General features: G+C 35.0%; 1 protein-coding gene across 1 annotated transcript in view; it reads right to left on the bottom strand.

Annotated features, from left to right (window-relative positions):
- The window catches only part of LRP2 (LDL receptor related protein 2), a 108917-nt gene that overhangs the window by 62546 nt on the left and 24745 nt on the right, over positions 1-21626 (bottom strand). The window contains exons 5-22 of the mRNA XM_085228281.1: positions 19102-19212; positions 18870-18983; positions 17870-17986; positions 17273-17416; positions 16010-16129; positions 13687-13815; positions 12878-13047; positions 10357-10580; positions 9467-9673; positions 7605-7807; positions 6832-6972; positions 5750-5953; positions 4776-4968; positions 4209-4334; positions 3857-3987; positions 3074-3211; positions 1858-2139; positions 432-671 (exon numbers count right to left, since the gene is read on the bottom strand). Coding sequence (XP_085084407.1) covers positions 432-671; positions 1858-2139; positions 3074-3211; positions 3857-3987; positions 4209-4334; positions 4776-4968; positions 5750-5953; positions 6832-6972; positions 7605-7807; positions 9467-9673; positions 10357-10580; positions 12878-13047; positions 13687-13815; positions 16010-16129; positions 17273-17416; positions 17870-17986; positions 18870-18983; positions 19102-19212 — 2994 coding nt within the window. The remainder of the gene's footprint in view (positions 1-431; positions 672-1857; positions 2140-3073; positions 3212-3856; positions 3988-4208; positions 4335-4775; positions 4969-5749; positions 5954-6831; positions 6973-7604; positions 7808-9466; positions 9674-10356; positions 10581-12877; positions 13048-13686; positions 13816-16009; positions 16130-17272; positions 17417-17869; positions 17987-18869; positions 18984-19101; positions 19213-21626) is intronic.

Raw genomic sequence — 21626 nt, 5'->3', positions numbered from 1 at the left:
CACCGCAAAATAATTACAGATATTTCTGGATAAAAACATCAACAATAAATTAGTTGACCACACCATCAGTCATTACTGAAATTGCTCATTAAGTATTTATTTTGAATATGTGAGTTATAGTTGCTTTTTGCTGCAAGTTGTAGTGGGTAACATTATGCAGCACCATGATTACAACTATCACAGCTGCACCTTCTTATTGCTTTTTAATTATTTTTCTTCATTCTACATGGCTCTGGTAACTCGAAGTAGGTGAGTTTTCAACATCTTACATACTGAAAAATGTTAATCCCACTTAGATACTAGATCTTTCTTCCTAATTTCATTTCTCATTTTTAGACTAACAGACTTGTGCATATAGACATACACAGATATTCATTGTTTGTTTGTTTTGTTTTGTTTGTTTGTTTTAAAAAGACAATTCAGATACTCACTGCAATTCTTTTCATCTGACCCATCACCACAGTCGTTATCGGTATCACATAGCCAGATCCTAGGAATACATCTATTATTGTCACATGTAAACAGGGTTTCAGGGCATGATGTGGGTCCTTGTGTGGGACAACGCAATTCATCGCTGCCATCAAAACAGTCATTATGTTTATCACAACGCCAGCGACTTGGAATACACTGTCCACTGGCACAGGTGAAAGCTGATGAGGAACAAGTATTGTCTGAACAAAAAAATAAAAGAACACTTTTATAATGATCTCCAAAATTTACCTTCCCTGCCAGCATGTTAAATATATTTAAATATTTACTATGCTTACAGAATATCTAAATTACACACCAAATTCTAAAATGCACATTGCTTAAAAGGAAAATGTCAGTCATGCTGCAAAACTGTTGCAAAAGCAAACTAAATTCTTGGTGGTTTTTTTTTTTTTTTAAGTTGCATGAATAAAAAGCTATAAATTACTAAGACTTCACACCAATCTAAAAAGAAAGCAAGAAAAATCATACTTCAAGTAACCACTTGTTTTATACTTTCCTTTCCCAAAAAAGATTTATTCTACAATATCCTACTAATAAGAAACAGGTTTTATAACTTACTCATACTTGTTACTTCTGTGCATTAAGGGGCATATTTTATCATTATACGCTGTTCTCTTGTTTGTAATTTAAAAGAATTAACTCTATAGAGGAGCACCAAACATGTCACAAGAGCCAAGAACTCTTCAGTACTTTAAGAAATACAGATATTAATTTGTTTTCTCCATTTCACTTGATCAACAAATTAATTTTTTTTAAAATCATTTTACAGTAAAAGCAGGAAATGAACTCATTTAACTTTTAATTCATTTCACTGTGAAAATGAAGATCTAACAAATAGTTCAGAAGTGCCCAAACATAATGAAAATCTGAAAAAAATCTGTTTAATTCAGCTGTTAAATGAAATAAAGGTACTGCTTTAATCTCAGGAGTAAACTAGGCAATGCACACAGTTTTGTTATTTTTCTTATGGTGCTCTTTTTAAATGCCCTCATTAAGACCTTCTGTCCTTCTCCAGGTATTAAAATAGAACAAAAAGTGATATTTTAATGTCTCTCAAATTTGCACAAAACTAAGAATAAGTGTAGACTTTTTCTTTAGAAGAGACATCTTTGTTACTCTTCAAATGAATGTTGAATCCAGTTAGACATTAATATTTTCATGCATCTTCAAGTGTCCAGGGTTGAATTCCCTATGAGTTATCCTGTTACTTTCAAAGTAACTTATCCTCCAAATTGGTCTCAGGATTTATCCACAAATAGAACCCTATAAAAGTCAAATTTTTATTCCAAGGAAAACAGTCTGACACATCAAACTTTCAGAAATAAAATCACCAAACACTGATAGTAAATTACAGGGAGCACTTACTTAAAGAACCACAATTTTGCTCATCACTGTTATCATGGCAATCATCAATGCCATCACACTGATAGTATCGAGGTACACATCTTCCATTGTTGCAGGAAAACGAGTATGAGCCACACTGCAGAGTTGGTGGCTCATTGGATGGATCTTCAACACATGTCAGTTGATTTGAAGCCAGCTTCATGCCATATGGACAACCACAAACTCTCTGAAAATTTGGTACTGGGAAGCAGAAATGGCTGCAATCTCCATTGGGATTTGTTCCTCTGTTACAGTAGTTAGAGCCTTAAAGAGTGATAGAGAAGATGTATGTATACACTACTGATAACACCTTGGAAACTATTAAAAGTGCAGAGTAACTGCAAAAGAATTAAAAAAAAAAAAAAAAAGATGCTGTAGCAAAATCTGATTCTGTGATTCTGCTTACAATGCAAAATAGGGTGAAGTTCACTGGCAGTAGCAGTAGTAAGTCAAAAATAAGTCCTTCATTCCATACAGTCTTCAATGATACAAGTATTAAAGAAAACCAAAAACACCTTATACAATTTTGTCAAAATTTTCTGCTAATTTTTGGCAAATATCTGCAAATAAATACTCTACAGTAAATTAGGACTTTTGTCTAAGCAAGACTAGCATACCTGATCCAATGTTTGGACACCAAATAGGGAGTGAACCTTAGCGTAAGCTTTGATAAACGCACTGGTGTTTTACCAAGATAACTACAATATCAAATCCTTTTTTTAGATCATATAACTGCATATAATCGATAAGTAAAAAGAAGAAAAAGAGACTTATCCACAGTGATTACTTTAGGAATAGTAGTTTAATTAATATAATTTAATTTAATTTAGTTTAATTAGTTTATCCAATCCTTCAAAAATAAGTAGTTCTGCTTAACTAAAACCTCTACTGGGTAAAGATAAACACAAGGTTGTAATTGGTGATAAAGTAACACAAGATACAATGGAATAAAAATTCCATTTGTCAAGATAATTGAATAAAGAAACAAATACGGTGGAGAAAAACGATATGCAGTCATAGGTCACTCAAATGTAGAACCTGAGACTGTATGTGTCTGTGCTGTGTCTCTTGCACATAACAGTCGTGACTAAGTAAAACCATTTTAAAATTGAGAATGAAATATCTCGAATGAATGTCCCAGAATATTTTCTCTTATTCTGTATTTCTTATCTTCCACCTGTACAACAAATGAGCTCACCTATTTGGGAATGTGCATCATATGCTTTAACATGCATAATGTTACTAATGCCCCTCCTAATAATAGTCATTTCTCCTCCATCAGACTTTCTCACTCGAACTATTCCACCAAGTCTCCAGTCAGTGAAATAGGCATAACCTGTTTTGAAAGACATTTAACAAACAACAGTTACAGTGCAAAATGACATAAAATATCAAGCATCATAAGATAGAACTGCAAGGCATTTCACGTAAATGTAATATTTTTTCATAATTATTTCCTGAAAAAGACTAACTGACTTTCATCATTCACAGCAAAGGTGAAGTTACAGTTACAGACAATATAACTTAGGAAAAACAAAAACAAAAAAAACCATCTTAGATATTGCTTAATGCAAGATATAACAGACTCTAGTGATATTTCAAATTCTAAAACAGTTTTTAAAATAATTCATTAAGACCTTTTTTTTTGAAGGGGTTAGAATATTCTGAAGAGGTTTTTGCACAATATCCAACGGGGTATTCTTTGCATACACCATAAAACCAATAACAAAGTACATATAATTAATAAAATCCTGAAATTCCTAGTTATCTCTAGAGAAGCATCCCAACTTGAAAGTTATAATTACTACAGCATATCTGTCTTGTTGCACTAAGAATTAGCTCACCTGACTAAAATGAGTTAGAGATCTAGTCAAAACACAATATTGCAAAAAACATTTGTTTTATCTCACATACTCACATATCATCACATGAACAGCATTCTGCGATATTAACAGGAAGTATTTTTCAATGCCAGACTTACCTCCAAAAATAGTAAGGCCAAATGGGTGAGTCATCTGAGCAATACGTTCAAGAGTTCGTCTGTCCAGTCCATCAAAGGTGCTATGCTCAATTTTATCAAAAAAGGCATCCACCCAATACAGCCTTAGAGAACTAGAAATAATGAAAATGTTTTATCTCTTCAAATGACATGATATTTATTATGAAGAATCAACATTTAATAATAATCCTAAATCAGTCGAGATGATACCAGTGGAGGAAAGGGGGTGTTATCGGAGAAAACTCTGCATTTTACAGGTTTTTATATAGTTGGAAAAAAAAACATCTTCAACAAGGCAGTGCCAGCGCTCACGGTTTGACACAATTGTACTTACCTCCAGTCAATGGCTAAGCCATTAGGCCAGCCTAGAGTTGTATTCACAATTGGTAAGCCATGTGATCCATCACTCCAGGCCCTCATAATTTTAGCAGGACGGAACCAATCTGTCCAGAATATATACCTGAAAGAACACACCAGAATACACATAAGCCCACATACTTAAGAACTTACCTACCCCATACTTAAGAAAACCCACATATTTTGCCATGGCCTTCCTCCTCTCCTCAGTCACTAGTGGTACTGACAATACTTACCCTGTGTACAATGATTTCCAAAATGATCTTAAGTTATTTGTGCCTCTCAACATGATATATCCATACTCCGCTAAAACTGTTATGGATTTCATTTAACTAATTTACAAGGAGAAAGAATCAAGCAAAAATGCATTCTCCAGGTAATACTTGCAAATACACGAGAATATTACAAAGAATTTTCTCCTGATCCTTTTGACTTATGCATACAGTCAAAGAGTTAAGGCTAGTGTTAAATAACTTTGAGATGCAGTGAACAAAAAAAGTTAGCTCGTTCACGTAATTTCAAGACAGAATCAAAGACTACTTACCCAATGACAGGATGAACCACTATTGATCGAGGATTATTTAAATTCTGAACAATAGCTCTTCTAGATTTATCTGCAAGTCTCATTACACTTATGCTTCTGTATCGAGGGTCTGTCCAGTATAGATTCTTCGAGATCCAGTCAAAGGCCAAGTCTTCAACACTTTCCACTCTATTAGCTGTCAGAATTTCTCTTCCTAGAATTTACAATAGATACAATCACTGTACACATTCAGGATCAGAAGGAATAACCCCAAAGTCTTATTCTATTCACAAAATTAATGGTTTTCCCTGATAAAAATGCTGCTTCTGTGCTACTTAATATAAAGCCCTTAGGAGTGCCTTTTGTTCCAGGTGAAGGAGGCATATCCTTCAGGAGCACAAATCCAAAAGAGAAGAAAAGTAAAGACATGGTATTGTTTGGTCCCCAGGTTACATCTTAGTCAACAACCAGACTGTGAGCTGCAATTACCATTACTCTGATCCAAGGCATCATGCAAGTTCAGGAGGCTAGATGCTGACTTATACATTTGATTGTTATTACAACTTCGATAGAAATAGTCTTCACACTATCACAAACAGGATTCCCAAAATCTCATACCAGTAATGTTTATTTTCTCTACTGCAGTTTTATGGCAAACATCTGCTCTTCAGATAGGAAAATAAAAAAGAGAAACTCAGTCTTATACTATCAGAAGATGTAATAGTCTGAGGATGACAAATGCAAGTTGTGCAAGTGCTAAAAATTGTTAATTCCCAAGCACACTCATCAAATCTGTCAAATAACTAAAGGCAATTTTTGACTGCTTTTATGAACTTAATATGAGTTGAACCAATATTTGACAAACATTTTTCAGATTACTGAGACGATGCAGATTTTTCTGTATATGTCACAAAGGAATTTTTTCGTGTGGCTTTTTAGGGATATACATAGTACTCTCCTTATCACAATTACACTTTCTTAAGAATGATTCTTACCTGAACCATCAGTTTTCTGTTTATAGATCATGTCTCTACTTGTGTCTGAAAAAAAAATGGTGTCTTCTTGAGCCCAGAAGTCAATTCCAACAAAATACGAAGGGCTTCCTGTTACAGGTATGATCACATCTTCTTGGGTAGAAAGATTGAATGGGATTCCCCGCACTGCTAGCTGGGATGAAAATAGCAGAAACTGCTGCACAGCTGCAAAAGAAAAGTCTTTACTTATTTACAGGGAAAGAAAATTGAGCATTAATTAATTAAAACTTTGTTTTCCTTTCATAATACTAATATCCTAGAAATTGAAGAAAGAAAGAATAAGAAAATATAAATTTAAATATATATAGACTTAAAAAAACAAATAGAAGAAATTCAACATAGAATATTAAGTGATGTGCCCAGGTCTTCTTTTTGCCTTGTTACCATGGTCCTAATACACCTTTACAAAAAACATCCCTATAGATGCAGAAATCTCTCATGCTGATCTCTTTACAATCATATATATAAATAAAATTTTCAGGTTCTGTGGAATCACCATATAGCCAGACCATATCTGAGTAGCAAGAGACATAACTACATGATTAAACAGCAGAATTGGATAAAAGATACATGGCTTAATTTGCCAATAACTACCAATGGTAAACCTCCCACTAACAATTCATCCAGAGATTGTTGATGGAAGCTCACAAGCCCAAGTCTGAATCTCTTGCCATAAAGGGAGAAGAACAACTTAACCTGTACAATACTTTAGTTACGTAGATCCCACATTCAAATAATGTAAAATCTCCAAGCATCCATAATTGACTTTAGGGCTAAGAGCTTATTCATACTGTTGTCTACACATATTCCATATCAAACTCTCTTAAAATGCTCACATAAAGTGGTGATCTTAAGTTGTTATGGCTTGAAATGAACCTCAGCAGAATACGTTTAAAGTTGTCAACAAGAGTTGTAGCAGAAAAACATGAAGTCCTTGGCATACTGAAATCACGTTGCTATTGAAGAGAAGGAACAGGTTCTATAAATATCTCTGGAGTTAATGGAACACTGCTATTTCCAACAATCATGCAGCCCCTTCTTACCAACACAATGCCGTCCATCTATGTGTAGATCAAAGCCCAGTATACATCTACAGCGATAACCTAGTCCATCATTATCTGTTTTGTGACTGAGAACACAGATCTGTTCACATCCTCCATTGTTATTTCCACAAGGATTTCTCACTGAAAAACAATACAGATAGGACTGTAACTTCATCTGGTATATATTTTTCTTATCTTTTAAAAATCATTATTTTGATTTTTCAGTACTTTTTCCATAATCCACAATAAAACATATGGACTTCATAGGAATTACAATACATGGAAATCATACAACACAAGCTGCACCCTGGAGTGCACTTAATTCCCATCAAAGCTAACCAGCACTCAAGGTATTCAGTTCTGTACAGAGATACTTAGTGCACAGCATGGAGGCCATCATCAGGGTGATAATTTTCCACAGAGATCTACTTCATAATATGCTCACAAAATTCATTCATATCAGTAGCCTTTTCCAACTGTACCCTCACTGCACTGTTTAGGAAGAAAAGTCCCAAATGCCAAAACTGTTCAAGTACAAGTTTGACTCCACCAAATACCAACACATTTTGTAATCCTCACTTTTCAATGTTGCATTTGACTCATCATTAGCAAGAGGAGCTCGATGAAAGTCCTGTATAGAAGAGTCCAGTCCTAAAAATGTATGTACTACAATCATTAGCACTTTGTCTCAAAATGGAAGTGTTTCATTATTTTTAGCAACTTTTCATAAGATAATTCTTAAATCTCCATTGAAACTATTTTAATTGTCTTACCATATGGCTGTCTGGCAGCATGATAAACTGTCACTCCATACGGTCTCAGTGAAGACTGGTAGATCACTTGGGGGTTTGATTCTGAAAACTTATTAGCTTTCACCACTGCCATTTTTGTCCAATCAGTGAAATACACATTGTGTTCAAATAAAGTAATTCCATATGGATGAGGAATTAGCGAGCCTCCATGAGCTATTGTTCTCCTGTTATAAAGATTTTATTTAATTAATTACAAAATACTATATAGAAAATATTTTTTATTAGCAGACTAAAAGGCACAAGATTATTCATTCATATTTCAGCTTTTGCTTCTATAGACATAAAAGCGGCCTAAGTACAAACAAAAAAGACCAAATGAACTGAAGAGATTAAGTTAAATATACAAGATGTGTAAGCATAAAACAAATCAGAAATGATTTCTAGGAAAACATAGTGAGTAAAAAAAAGTAATCAAAATCACTGAAAGAAAATTATAGAAAAAAAAACAAATAGAGGAAATAAAGATCTCTGTAACATTAATATATTCAAGAAGCCTTGAATATAAAAAAAATTATGGCTGCATCAACTGGCCAAAAATTAAAAAAATTAAAAAAAAATCCATGGGCTACATTAAAAAAAAACAATAATAATAAAAGAAAAACAAAAAGAAAGAGATACATGGAAAAATGGCCTGAACTAGGTACCCATGCAAAGCCAAAGAAAATGAAATGCTAATAAGTTATATATATTCTATGCAAGAAATTCTAACAGTATTTTTCTGGATAAACACTAGGAGATAAGAAAGACATTTAAGTCCTCAAGTAACACATAATGCTAACACTGATATAATTTTTGTTTAGTCTTGTAGGAAGGTCTACAAATCATGTGAATTCTACAGTTCTATTCTAACAGTTTTCAGGATGACTTAAGTTCATGCTGCAGGCACAAGAGACGTGATTATGTAGGGAGTAAACCATACTTTAACATTGTCTGCAGATATGCCATTGTGCCATTGCCTCTTGCCTGCTTACCAAACATTTAGAAAATTTTTGGTGTTGCTGTTAGCAACAAGTTTTTCTCTACAGAAAAGCACCTTCTTGCCTTACAGAACCGCAAAAACAACCTTGAAAAATACAGATTAAGGAGAAGACCAAAGGTATCAGCATTATTTTTACAGTTTTCCAAGTAAAAGAATACAATGAGCAATAAACTTGCCAATCAAGCAGAGGACTGTTTTTCAAGTCACTGTGTAAGAGGTATGTTGAAAGTAAACAAGTTTTTCTTGTGATTGAGTAACAGAGACCAATCACAAATGCAGAGATAAGCAGATTTCTAAACACTACACTCACAGCCCCATAAAAACAGAAAGGCTCCTTTCTTGCATGCTGTGATACTGTTTCCCTAGCATCACAGTAGGGTGAGTGATGAATTTTAATTTCTGACAGCAAAAATTTATCAAGTGTAAAAAGAAAAAAATCCAGAAGACTTAATACCCATTCTGCAAAGTAGTGCTTTATAGATTAATAGTTTAAATAAATTCATTTATGAAAAAGATGTAAAGGATGATGATCTAAGACAATGTACAGTATTCAAAAATAAAAAGCAGACACTACAAAAATGCATACTATAGTGATGGGCTATAAAAGCGCACATTGTAAAAAAACTGTAACAGGCATTCAGTGTAGAAACAGAACAAAGAATGACAGAATAATTACGGATTTTCAACAAGTAGCATGATACCACAGGTATCAAGGAATGTCACATTCATTATGTTGTAATTTACACCGTTTATGAATCACTTTTTGTTAGACACTGGAATACTTAGAACTAGCTAGAAAATAATCCATGTACCCGTAACCTTCAAGGGGTAATATTTCTCTTACCTTTGAAGCCCATCGTAAGTTACAGTCTCAATGTAATCAAATCGGCTGTCAACCCAATATAGCCTTTTTGATACAATATCCAGAGTTATTCCAGCAGGCCAGCCTAATTTTGTTTTTACCAAATCCTGACGGTTTGTGCCATCCATGAAGGCTCTTTCCACTTTAGGATCACCAGACAGACTATCCCAGTCAGAGAAAAATAAGTAACTATAAAGAAAAAATAAAGTTCCATGTTTCCTTTAAATTTTACAAAAAAAAAAAAAAAGCTAAAATGTATTTAGAATTTAGAAACTATGACATCATTTAAATCCAGCACTCTTTCAGGTCAGCTTAACTCACACTTGGCATATGGTAAAAACACACTTCATAATTTCTGCCCAAGAACTGAAATGCATTTTCTTTTATACAACAAATCCAGAAAAAAATATACTTTCACCCAAAAAACCTCAGAACTACTGAGTGTCCTTCGTAAAAAGACTTAAGTGTGCTGCCAGAAATTAATCACTGACAAATCCAAGCTACTGAAACACAATGACCTGGGAGGCAGTAGCTTCCCCAGCTTTATCCCACCACTTTATTTCAGATAGTATGAGGTCTGTGGATGCTAACAAAAATTTACAGATAACTTTTAGTCTTGGAAATAACTCCGCAATTCGCCTGTTTTCATGGCAGCAACAAAACAGATTCCATACATTGGTAACAAAAGCAGTGTACAGCTCTCCCATAATAATGTAACATGTACAAGAGTTGAGGATAGAATGTAAGTGTATAAACCATTTTAGATAAGATTCTAAAATAACTAGCCTGGGTTGTTTGTTGGTTCTCCACCTTTTCATGTGAACAGAGGAATTTCTGGTATCTTCCACCATTAGTTGACACTTAGCACTTACCCAACAGTTGGATCGAGTGCTATTCCTCTAGGATTTCCGAGATTTTCGGCAATAAGAGTGACACGGTTTGTTCCGTCCAAGTTAACCATATCTATTCTGTCCACACTAGTCTCAACCACATAGAGTTTATTGTTAATCCAATCCACTGCTAGATTTTCAGGAGTGTCAACTGAAACATTTAAAACTTCTTGGAAATCAGAGCCATCAATAGTAATAGAAAAAACCTGAAAACAATACAAATATTATCAACAACGTTATGCTTTGCTAATCGTGAGTAACATGGCACCTATCATCACACCAAGCACAGATTGGCCACTAGATATTAATCAAGTCACATACTAAGCTCTGTCCAGCTTTGGGTTTTGGGGGTGTTGTTTGTTTTGTGTGTGTATGTGTTTGTTGTTATTGTCGTCTGTTTCTTTTCCAACAAACAAACAAACAAACAAACAAACAAAAAACACGCAAAAATTACAGGAAACTTGTTCTTCAACTAGCATTTCAACAAAATGAGTTAAGGAACAAGCTAAAAAAGCCTTATGCTTTAGCAAACATGGCAAGTTGCTGGATTAAAAAAAAAAAATACATGAGGGAAATGTATCTGGCTTTCCTGGAATCTAGCAAAAACCATTATTTCCAATTTAATTGAAACAAATTAACAAGCTTTAGCAAAGCACTCATCCGTAACCAGACACAAGAGGGGGAGATCCTACTGTAACAACTATCAGAGGGAAATGACACGGAAAATACATTTTGCCAAGTGAAGAAACCAAGGGAAATTTCCCTATCCTGACAAAAAGGAGAAGATTCAATTAGGCTTCTATTTCTTTTTTATATAAGCCTAACTTTAACAGCATCATGCTCAAGAAACATCATCATCTTATACACAAGCTCATAGCTATATGAAGAAAACAGCATAAATCCAATAATTTTTATTACACAGCAATCATGTGATTCCAACAAAGGGCAATATGTAAAGCCAGGAATCATTATCTCCTTTTTTTGGAACAACACCATGAGGTCTGAAACATATCCATATGAAAACAGACCACCACAAGTAAGTATATGCAAGAAAAACAGCAGCTGAAATGATTGTATTATTTAAAGTATTTTTCAGATTCACATATACTAACAAGCAAACCAATAGCAGCCTACAGTGCTCTTTGTAAATCTTGTATACGGAAGAGCTCAGGGCATCAGGTTAGTGACATAAAGGTGTCACTGAATACAAACCACTATTCCCTGTTTTAGTTCATGTCGATCTTCGAAAAGAAAAAAAAAAAGACAATTCCCTAATAATACTTACCATATGAGCCATCAAGGTGGAAATACATATCACATGATAATCTTAACGTCAATGTTCTCTTCAGATTATTCTAGTTAGGACTTAACTAGATTAATTAATCCTAATGAATTACTTAGGATTAACTATATATGGTAGCTAAAAAGACAGTCCTTGCCATGTGCAGTATACACAGTGGAAAAAAACATATTACCTTGTGTTTGTAACTTTTACAGAGATGAGATAAATCTCCCATCTCATGAAAGTTCACACTTGACCCTGACTTAACTACAGCTACTATCAATGCAATCTCAGTAACGTGATCTCAACACGGTGAAAATGGTAATGCCAGAATTGTGAACAATTCAAAAGTTGCGTGCACAACTCCTCTTGTACAACCTGAAGGCCACGCAGTGTGCTTTGCAACAGAACTAAAGTGGCACTGTAGTGGAAATGCTAGTTTTCATCTATGAGTATAGTTTCATAATGACAGTGATATCAAATTGATCCATACATGGTGTTAGCAGGAGGCAGACCATGAATTCTCCTTTATGCCAATTGGCAGTCAACACGAGGATGGGGATTCTACAGTTTTAACACTTGATCTAAATTTTATTTTATTTCTCTAAGATATGCTTGGAGAAGAACGAACGAGGGTGACGTCTAACTTTCTCAAAGATCTCCAGACACCTGAGTTTTCCACGTGTTTTTTTTTAATGACTCTATTTTCTCTACCTTGAAGCTAGAATATTTCCTCTTCAAAAAAAATGTAACAAAACACCGGCTCATTACCAAACACTGTCAATATTTGTTATCAAAGTTCAATTACAGTGCTATTTGAAGCATATGAAGAAATTTGATTTTTATCATCTTGGAAGGCACAAAGCTTTTACATCGAAAATGATCTTGTTTCAAAAAATTACCAAGAAAATTTTGTTCAGTTTTGAAAGAATGTCTACTATTTCTCTTAATTAGTTTTTTGGACTCCGTCTCAAATAAAATTAAAAGTTGCTCAAGATATTCCCATACAATAAGATTCTTTGTTTAATATGTCAAATGTAATAGTATAGCTTGAAAAATGCAGTCATTAACATAAAACTTTTCAAGGAGCTTTTTTGTTAGAAAACAAAAGTACAGCCAAATTTTGCTTTCAAAAATGAAAGCCTATCAACACATTCTGCCCCTGGCTGTTCTCTACGTCCACATACACAAAAATTTATTCTTCTTGTAATTTCTACTCACCTTATCTTGCACTGTATCAGTCCAAAAGATCCTATGCAGGTAAAAGTGGAAGTCCACACCAACTGCAACTCCACGATTCTGCGACTGTACCAGAGTACGAAAGTTTCTTCCATGAAGATCTCCAATCAGTAAATCACGGCCATTGGAAAAAATAATTGATGCAACACCAGCTGAAAGCAGAGGTGATAAATACATAACTATTCTGTGACCAAGCTATCTGAAAAAGGTCACTGAAATATATTCATACAGGTCATACACAGCAGATATAAAAGTTTAAATCGATACTCAGACTACAACCTGTATAGGTGGTTCTATGTGACTACTTACCTGCTTTGATTTGCCCTTGTTTTCAGCTTTGGAGCAAATCAGGCAGCAGTATATATATTAAAACTCAGTCAGGTAAAACTTTCACAAAACTTCCATGTGTCATAAATCCTAAAGACTTTTTTCTGTTCTTCTATCTCCTTTAATCAAAGTATAAATTCTCTCTAGATTTTTCTGCCTAATGGGATTCAGATATTCTTTAATTCTAGCAGGCAGGCCTTTTTCCCTAGTTTTTCATGTACTGTTCTCTTCACCTTCTTTATTCTCTCATCTCCTCAGAAGAGGCAGCCAGCTTCACAAGCCTACAGGTGCCAGCAAACACGGTCTCTTGTTGATTTCTGATGATGTACTGAATGCTGTCTCAACCTTAAAATTGTAAGTTCAAAGTTAAAATCAGATTTTCACGTGATGTTTTGCAGACTGACCTGTTTTAAGCTCTATTAGTCCAAGAAAAGCAAGAGACTCTTACACTGCTACATACTAACCTGAAGTGTTGGCTCTACAGTGTCGATGATGCTCTAGAAAATAACCTTCCACGCAATGGCACTGGTGATGTCCCACACGATCTTCACACAGCTGGTCACAGACACCCCACATTTTGCAGTCATCAAAATCTGTGAAGTGAATTAAAAAAAAAAAAGTTACGTATCAGAGGGATGTCATCATACTTGGGAAGCTTCAAGTTTGCCCTCTCTACTTGCTTTTTATCTGTTTGCAAAATGGTGGCATGGAAGAAGATTTTGTATGCTTTTTTCACAAATCTTCAATATTCTACTTCTAGATGAGAGAAAAACTGGGGTTTGCTACCTACTGATCTACCCAATAAAAAAGAAAACCGCCAGGCAAAGAGGAAAAATCACTGGAAGTAAAGGGATGACACTATGTACTTTCCACAACACAGAGTATGTCTAACCAGTATTCTTGCTGCAACAGATGCAAGTACATTATGTACACACACACACCTGGACGGACTTAAGCCTACTCTGAAGGCAAGTCGCATTTAACATTAGGGTAGTACTGAGCTCAAGCTAATAAGACAATGTTTATTAGGTCAGACACTTGCTAGCACAGGTGTCCGATTTCCAATTAAGAGGTAGATGCGCATCAGAACCCAACAGTAAAAAGAATAAAGAAATAAGTTTTTGGCATGTAAAATAGCATGCAGGTAGGGTCTGCACCAAGGACAACCCAGCAAGTTCTCAAGATGTGCTCTAAAAGCAATTACTAGGATTGCTGCAAAATTTTTTACTTCCAAAACTGTAAAATATCTACGTAACTTCCTAAATATCTCATTTTATCTGTCATTATCTAAAGTCCAGAAGATTTCTAATACTACTTAACAAATAGTTTTGAGACATTAAAAGCCAGACCTCCTTCACTTGTAAACCTATGAGCAGCACTGTACATTATAGTGCTGGAATTCCACTGTTAGGCCAAAAATGAATAAATAAAGGGAGAAAATTAAATCTCAAATATTCTTCCTACTGGAACTTGTATTTTTAAACATTTGTTGATGCATAAGTAAAAGTTAAGTATTTCCTACATAGCACATTTTGGTACTGAAAAAATGTTGTCAGTAGCTTTCCAGCTTCCATATGTGTTAAAATCATCAGTCTACAGTGAGCCAGAAGCAAATGGAGACAAATTAAAAATTGCAGTTCAATTATTTTGGCCATAAACCAGTTACATTGATTTAAACTAAGATATGGAATTATACACTAATGACTGTGGGCTCTTCCCCCATGACAACTGTTTCTCCCACTACACACACAACTACATCTCTGCAAACTAAAATACACTGATTAAAATTTCTAAGCTAGAATCAGACAGCTAAGTGTACAGAGTACTCAAGTAGAACAACAAAAGACTGACTAAAACGACACCAGGTTTACAAACATGTCCTTCATATGTTTTCCACATAAGAGTGAAAGTAAAGAGGAAATTTTTTACCTGGAGATATTGCATTGATTCCTCCATTCTACTAAGAGCAACCCTGCTGCCTCTGCAGCTCATACATCCCTAGGTTACACAGCATTCTTGATAGTACAAAAATCTCATGAGAAATGGAGTGCTCAGAATACTTTTAATAGCACAAGAACCATAGCTTGAGTTTAAAACTTATAAAATAATCTGGTTAAGCATATACAACTAGGCTAAGCATCATGATCCTAAAGTTACTGCATTTCCACTTCCTGACATAAATCACATATACCACCAGCAGCTTATACTTCCAATATAAAGCAGGTACAGAAGATAAGTGTAGCACCAAAATAATTCCTTTATGTTCTTGCAAAAATTCCTTATTTTCATGTAAATACATATACCGATATGTCATAGGAGTTACAGCCAGTCAATAGCACAAATACATAGCACTCTTTCCACTTTAAATTACAATGATCTACTGTGCTCTTATCTCACTTTCACTGTCACTTTCAAAAACCCTTCAACATCATTACCTGATTTTCTAGGCATACAACACCACACATTTCTGGAACAGAAAAACTCAGCTAATCACTAAAAGACTTCTAACACAATTTGATAATAAAACAGACACCCAAGAGTAAATCCTCTTAAACATCATCAAGCTCTCACTTGTCTTACAGGATTAGATCTTTCCGATATATCTCTGGTTTGTTTCTTTGTCACCATGCAACTGTTGCCACTGAGTTATTTATTCTTTTGCTAACTTCAGAGATCTTCTATTTGCCAGGCTATCCATCCTCTTCAAACTTAGCTTCCTGGAATCCAGGCTTTCCTAATGAGCTATGAGAAGGTACTAGGTATCTGCAATGATTGCATTTCACTTACCAATACAAGTACGACTGTCATTACTACTTATTGTATATCCCGCAGGGCAGTAACACATCCCTCCTGAAGGAGAAGAATGACAGCGATACTGGCAGCTCAGTGCAGCACATTGAGATATGTCTAAAAAGGAAATGAAATAGTTCAGAAATACAATTACAGCTGTTATTGGCAGAACAGTTCTACCCTACTGACAGTTACAAAAGCTACAGCCTTTTCTGAGTCTTCAATTTCAGAAACAGCTTCTTAAAACAAGTATGCACCAGAAAAGATGTCTGAAGTTCCATAAAACATAACCTCACCATTTGCTGTTTTATGCTGAAAAAATAACCCATTGCATTATATTAAGAAGACTATCCACGCTACTCCAATATATTAGAATATATTGGTCAGACTTCGTTCATGGAAGAACACTTTATCCTTTTCTTCTCTTCCTTCCTTCTTTCAAAAGAAGGAAGGTAAAAATTCCTTCATCATTCTTCCCTTTCTTTGTAACTAAAAAGCAGCGATAGGTAATGAAATTACAATTGTAAAGCACTTGCTGACTACTTCCTACTCTTTTCATCTTCCTTTTTCATATAGATCTTGATAAACTTTTCATTTTGCAGCCTACATCCAATGTTACAACTACATCACTCAGCAAAGCAAGAGGTACTATCCTACGACAAGGTTTGAATTTCCTATTTTTTTTTCCTGTCCTCATATTCCAAAAGATATTGGGTTTTATTAATATGATGAGGAAATTGAAAATGTAAAACACCCTGGATCCTGAATCTCAGAGGGAATCAATGTTCATGAGAGTGAAATTAATAGAAAAACTATGAAAGCTCATTGTTTCCAAGAGACAAAACCCAGTAACAACATCAACTGAAGAACCAGATACTCCAGGTGAAAGGATATTTTTGAAAACCCTAATCCAAGTGACTTAACCAAGGCTTAGAATACATTGCTTCAGTCTTGTGTTCCAATCATTACTCAGTGTTCCTTCTTGCTTATAAAAAGGGAACAACACAGATATTTAATCTAAAAAGGCATATAGCACACTTTTCCATTCCTTCCTGAATGCACTTCAGGATGTGAAGAGGGAGTTAAAATCCCCACCTATGAAACTTCACATATGTCCTTTTTAGACCACCCAATCAAGACAGTGCTAACAAAACAGATTCCAAAATTTCTGTGCTGTTTAATATATAAAATGTGAATGTAAAAATATATCTATTCTGATGTTTCTGCTGTTCTGTATATACTTTTGATTCTAATACATACTGCAATGTCTGCCTGCCGTGATGTTTGTTTCATCTTCTCCTGCAGGGCAGTCTGCAGTTCCATCACACACTTTCCCAATTGGAATGCAATGTCCTGACTCAGGGCAGGCCCAATCTCCTGGGTAGCATTCATGATAATTACTTTCTGTGGAAAAGAGAAACAAATATAATTGAGAGGTATGTTTCAAATACACTTAAAAATCTCTTCCCTAAAAGACGTCCAAAGCATCTACACTCCTCATTATTAAGTTTACATTTTGCAACTCTTTCTGAGAACTTACCTTTTGACTATGGTAGTCAACCAAACAACATCAACTTCAATAGTCAAGCAAGAATAAACTACTCTTGCTATATGTTAAATTTAATTTGCACCACATTTTGTATCACAGCAGTAACTCTCAGATACACAACAATGTACTAAAGGTTGTACAAGTTTAAAAAAAAAAAAAAAAAAAAAAGGATGTAAAGATGGAATTCAAAGTTTTTCACAGAATGAAAATGGATTCAGAACATCCTGATAGGTCAAAACTCCAATGAAGTAGCTTGGTGAGGTCTTCCTCTGAAAATACCATCATTAGAAATAAGCATTACTACATACCACATCCCCTTTCATCTTCATTATCTTCACAGTCATCATCTCCATCACATATCCAGCTCTGATGAATGCAGCGGCCACTTGGACAAGTGAAGAAGTTGCCTCTACAAGTTGCATAAGCTAAGGAAAGAAACACCAGTAAATCAAACTACTCTGAATGACCAAAAGATTAGCAATAGAAGTCCTGTCTGGTAAGATAAACTGTCATTTACACCTGTAAAATTGAGCTAGTTCAATAACTTACATATATCGTAAACAGTGCTGTTTTGTTCTGGTTTGCCCTTTATTTTAAAATACTAGAGTGCTAGGGTTTTTTCTTGTTTTGTTTTTAACAGAAATGAGAAGAAATGCTGAATTTCTCAATTAATTTTGCAACAAGATGAACAGCACCTTGTTATCAATATTTTTAAATGCGGATTTAAAAAGGAGATGCTACTCAAGACATTAGAGATAAAGATACTTGTATTCAGAGAAAAGAGTAAAAAACTCCATGAACATTTATGCCTAAAGCTCTCCAAGGTTGGTAAGTTTTCCCCACTAAGAGTTCATAAATATCTGTGGGTCTTCAAAGGACAAACACTGCCAAATAGATATTAGAGAAATATTAGAGGGGGTGGGGAAGATTCAAAAAATGTGCTAGTGTTAAGTTCATGGTAGAATACAGAAACTAAATAACAACACGTGGCTTTCCAAAAGCACAGGAGAAAAAAAGTAACTCAGATCCTAGAATCAATGGGGAACTTTGTAAATATACAGATCAGACATTTGACAGTTCTACAGCCATGTTGCTGGTTGGAGATGTAAAATCCTGGGATATCAGACCATGATATAGGAACGAGCAAGAAATTCCCAGAAAGAGAACTGCCAATTAAGCAACTGATACGAACATCCAACAAACTTCTGATGATCACGTGGCAAAGCAACCTACATTTGGTTTTCTTCTGCGCACTTTAATTAACTCTCAGTAAATTGCTTAGAGAAAGAGAAAAAAAAACCCTCATACTGCAAGAGTTTTCATCACTCCTGTCTCCACAGTCATCATCATGGTCACACATAAAGGCCTGTGGGATACATTCTCCATTAGCACACTGAAACTGTGTACTGATGCATCCATGCGCTGAAAGAGATTTCAGAACAGAAAGACACGCAAGAAATCTGTCAGAAAATTAAAATTGTATACTTTATATCTCTTTTAAAGGTAATTTGTTAGGGATCTCTCTGCATGTGGTACTTACTGCAATTAGCTTCATCAGAAGTATCTCTGCAATCAACTTTGCCATCACATCGTTGACTTGCATTAAAACATGCTCCATTTGCACAGGATAACTGTTCACATCTTGGGTAGCCTACAATAAGAAATCCCTCAGTTTTAGTGTGGATATTGGACTGTAGAGTATAATGAGTCACATATACCCTGTCACCAGAACATCCTGATTTACTGGAAAACAAAGGAGGAATACACAACTTGCCACATTACTACTGAAAAACAATCCATTTATTCAGTATATTGTCTTCTCTAACAGTTATTTAAGAATATTCTCTAGGTTGTTAGTAAAGGTCCTTGCAAGAGATTAGGCATATTTCAATTCATACTCCTGAAATTCGAAACACAGCATCTGTGTTCTCAGTACAGTCTCATTGTAGTTGGGATAACCATTCCAAAGTAGCAAAGAAAGAATAAATGAGTAAGAAATGCTGGCTTCTGTGAGGGCCAAATACTGTGCTACACTTTCATACAAAATCCACACAACTTCCAGTTAAGGTTTCTGTGGAAGTAACACAGAAGTAACTACACCATTGCTTGTGGTGAACTCTGTCAATGCTGAGAGAACAAAGGAAGACAAACAGAACTTCAAAAAATTAATAGGATATCTGAAAATCAAGGAGCTCCTCTTGTCTATTTTGCATGGAGAAATCCAGAACTGGAAACCTGTCTGTCCTTACTGTTGATAGGGAACAGAACTTAAAACTTCCCCTCATTATCTCCTATATTTAGAGAATGTTAGCAATGAGTGAGCCAAGTTGTTCTACTCCATACCACCAAACAGAAAGTCCTAAACAGGAAAAGAAGAATCAGGTCCTTGCAGGGGGAAAGGTAGAAAGAGCCCTCCATATTGAAGTACTTACAAAATTATTTTTACAGTAAGCTCACCAGCAAAGAAAATTTTGAAGGTGAGTACTGCAACATTTTGAATTTAAGTAAGAATTTTCACATTATTCACTGCATTTGGGGCTTGCACAGTAAACATTTTCTAGCTTTTACTTTCCTTTTAAAACTAAGACTCCTCTGTGAGCATCTGATCCCATAGCCTTATATTTAGATATTTAAAAAAAAAAACAAAAAACTGAGCATGAAATGATGCTGAGAAGCTGGTCATAGTGCCTCTGCTCTAGAATGTATAAGGAAAAATGTCAGAACTCTGTGAGTAATTTGAAGATACACAAAAAAAAAAAAAAAGCCAAAGATGGGTTCTCTTCAGGGACTTCGACACATAGCTTTTTTTCTAGGTCAGTGACTGGTGCATTAGAAAGAGATGAATAGGATAGAAAAGGTTCTTAGTAAAAAGATGAATAAGGTAGTTAATGTGAATTTAAGTTTGAGAACACAGTTACACAAAACTAGAGTGAGGAGATTGCAGCATAAGACTGAAGATGAGGTTAGGAGAGAAAAGCGAAGGGACTGACAGTAAAATGCTTTTTTCTACCCTGCCTTAACTGTGAAAAGCCAACGTTTCACGTAAACATCATTTAGTTTGTCTTTTCCTTCTAAGAACCTGACTTATTAAAGCAAACTTATTAAAGAGGAGATCTTTTCCTAGTAATCACCATTTTTAGAAGACAATACAAGTGTTGTAGAAATGGGGAAACTCGGCTATGCTCATTCCAGTTTCTGGCAGAAAGTGAGCACTTCTGAAGTATCTCTTTTTCTTAGTCAAAATACTTCTTCACAATCTGCCTACCTGTGATATGCCAGCTCTTCAGTGCAAAATATGATCAAACTAGTAGACACCAGCACAAATGACAGATAAAATATTTTTCTTCCTGAGACCCAAAAACTGCTTAGGAGCGAAAGCTGTAAATATACTGAAGTGACATGTTTTAGTATTTACATGTGGAAAAGTATGTCATAGGAATTGCTAAGCTACACTACTTTGCAATCTTACTAATACCTTTGATCTGCAAGCTGAAAATACACCCACACAAGAGCATGAACAGGAAACAGTAGTAACTGATATTGGGTTCATGAGATACCCATTTCCCATTTCTGTCACACAGTTGGTACATATAATTACCTTCTGCAAATCTAACTCATGTTCCAAGAACAAGAAAGGAAAAGAAAGGTAATTTCCTACTTTAGATGATGTTGGGTTTTGTGTTTTTTTTTTTTTTTTTTTTAAACCACAACAACACTTGAAAAATTTTACAAAACTAAACTAAAACCTTTTGACTGCCATGAGTCACCACCTTACAGTGATCATATTATTGCCCTACAGCAAACAAGACATCAGGAGGAGGACTTACCCCAAGATCAAGACTCCTTTGAGCTACACTGAACGAGGTAGAATCCACAGCAACAATGCTCTGAGAACTGGCAGACCAACAAGAGCCTTGTTCGTGGCCTTACTTCCTGATTTTGACCCCTGCCATTCTAGTCTTTGGCTGCCTTCTCACTTTACTTCAGTTTTGCTTCTTTCCTTACCTGAACTCTCCCTAGCATAGACATTTCCTTCAGCCTCATTCTGTAGCTGCTACTTATAAT

Source organism: Meleagris gallopavo, chromosome 7 (assembly GCF_905368555.1).
Source record: "Meleagris gallopavo chromosome 7, MGAL_WU_HG_1.1, whole genome shotgun sequence".
Classification (NCBI taxonomy): Eukaryota; Metazoa; Chordata; class Aves; order Galliformes; family Phasianidae; genus Meleagris; species Meleagris gallopavo.
The sequence above is the reverse complement of the archived record's forward strand: the minus strand, read 5'-3'. Positions and strand labels throughout refer to the sequence as shown.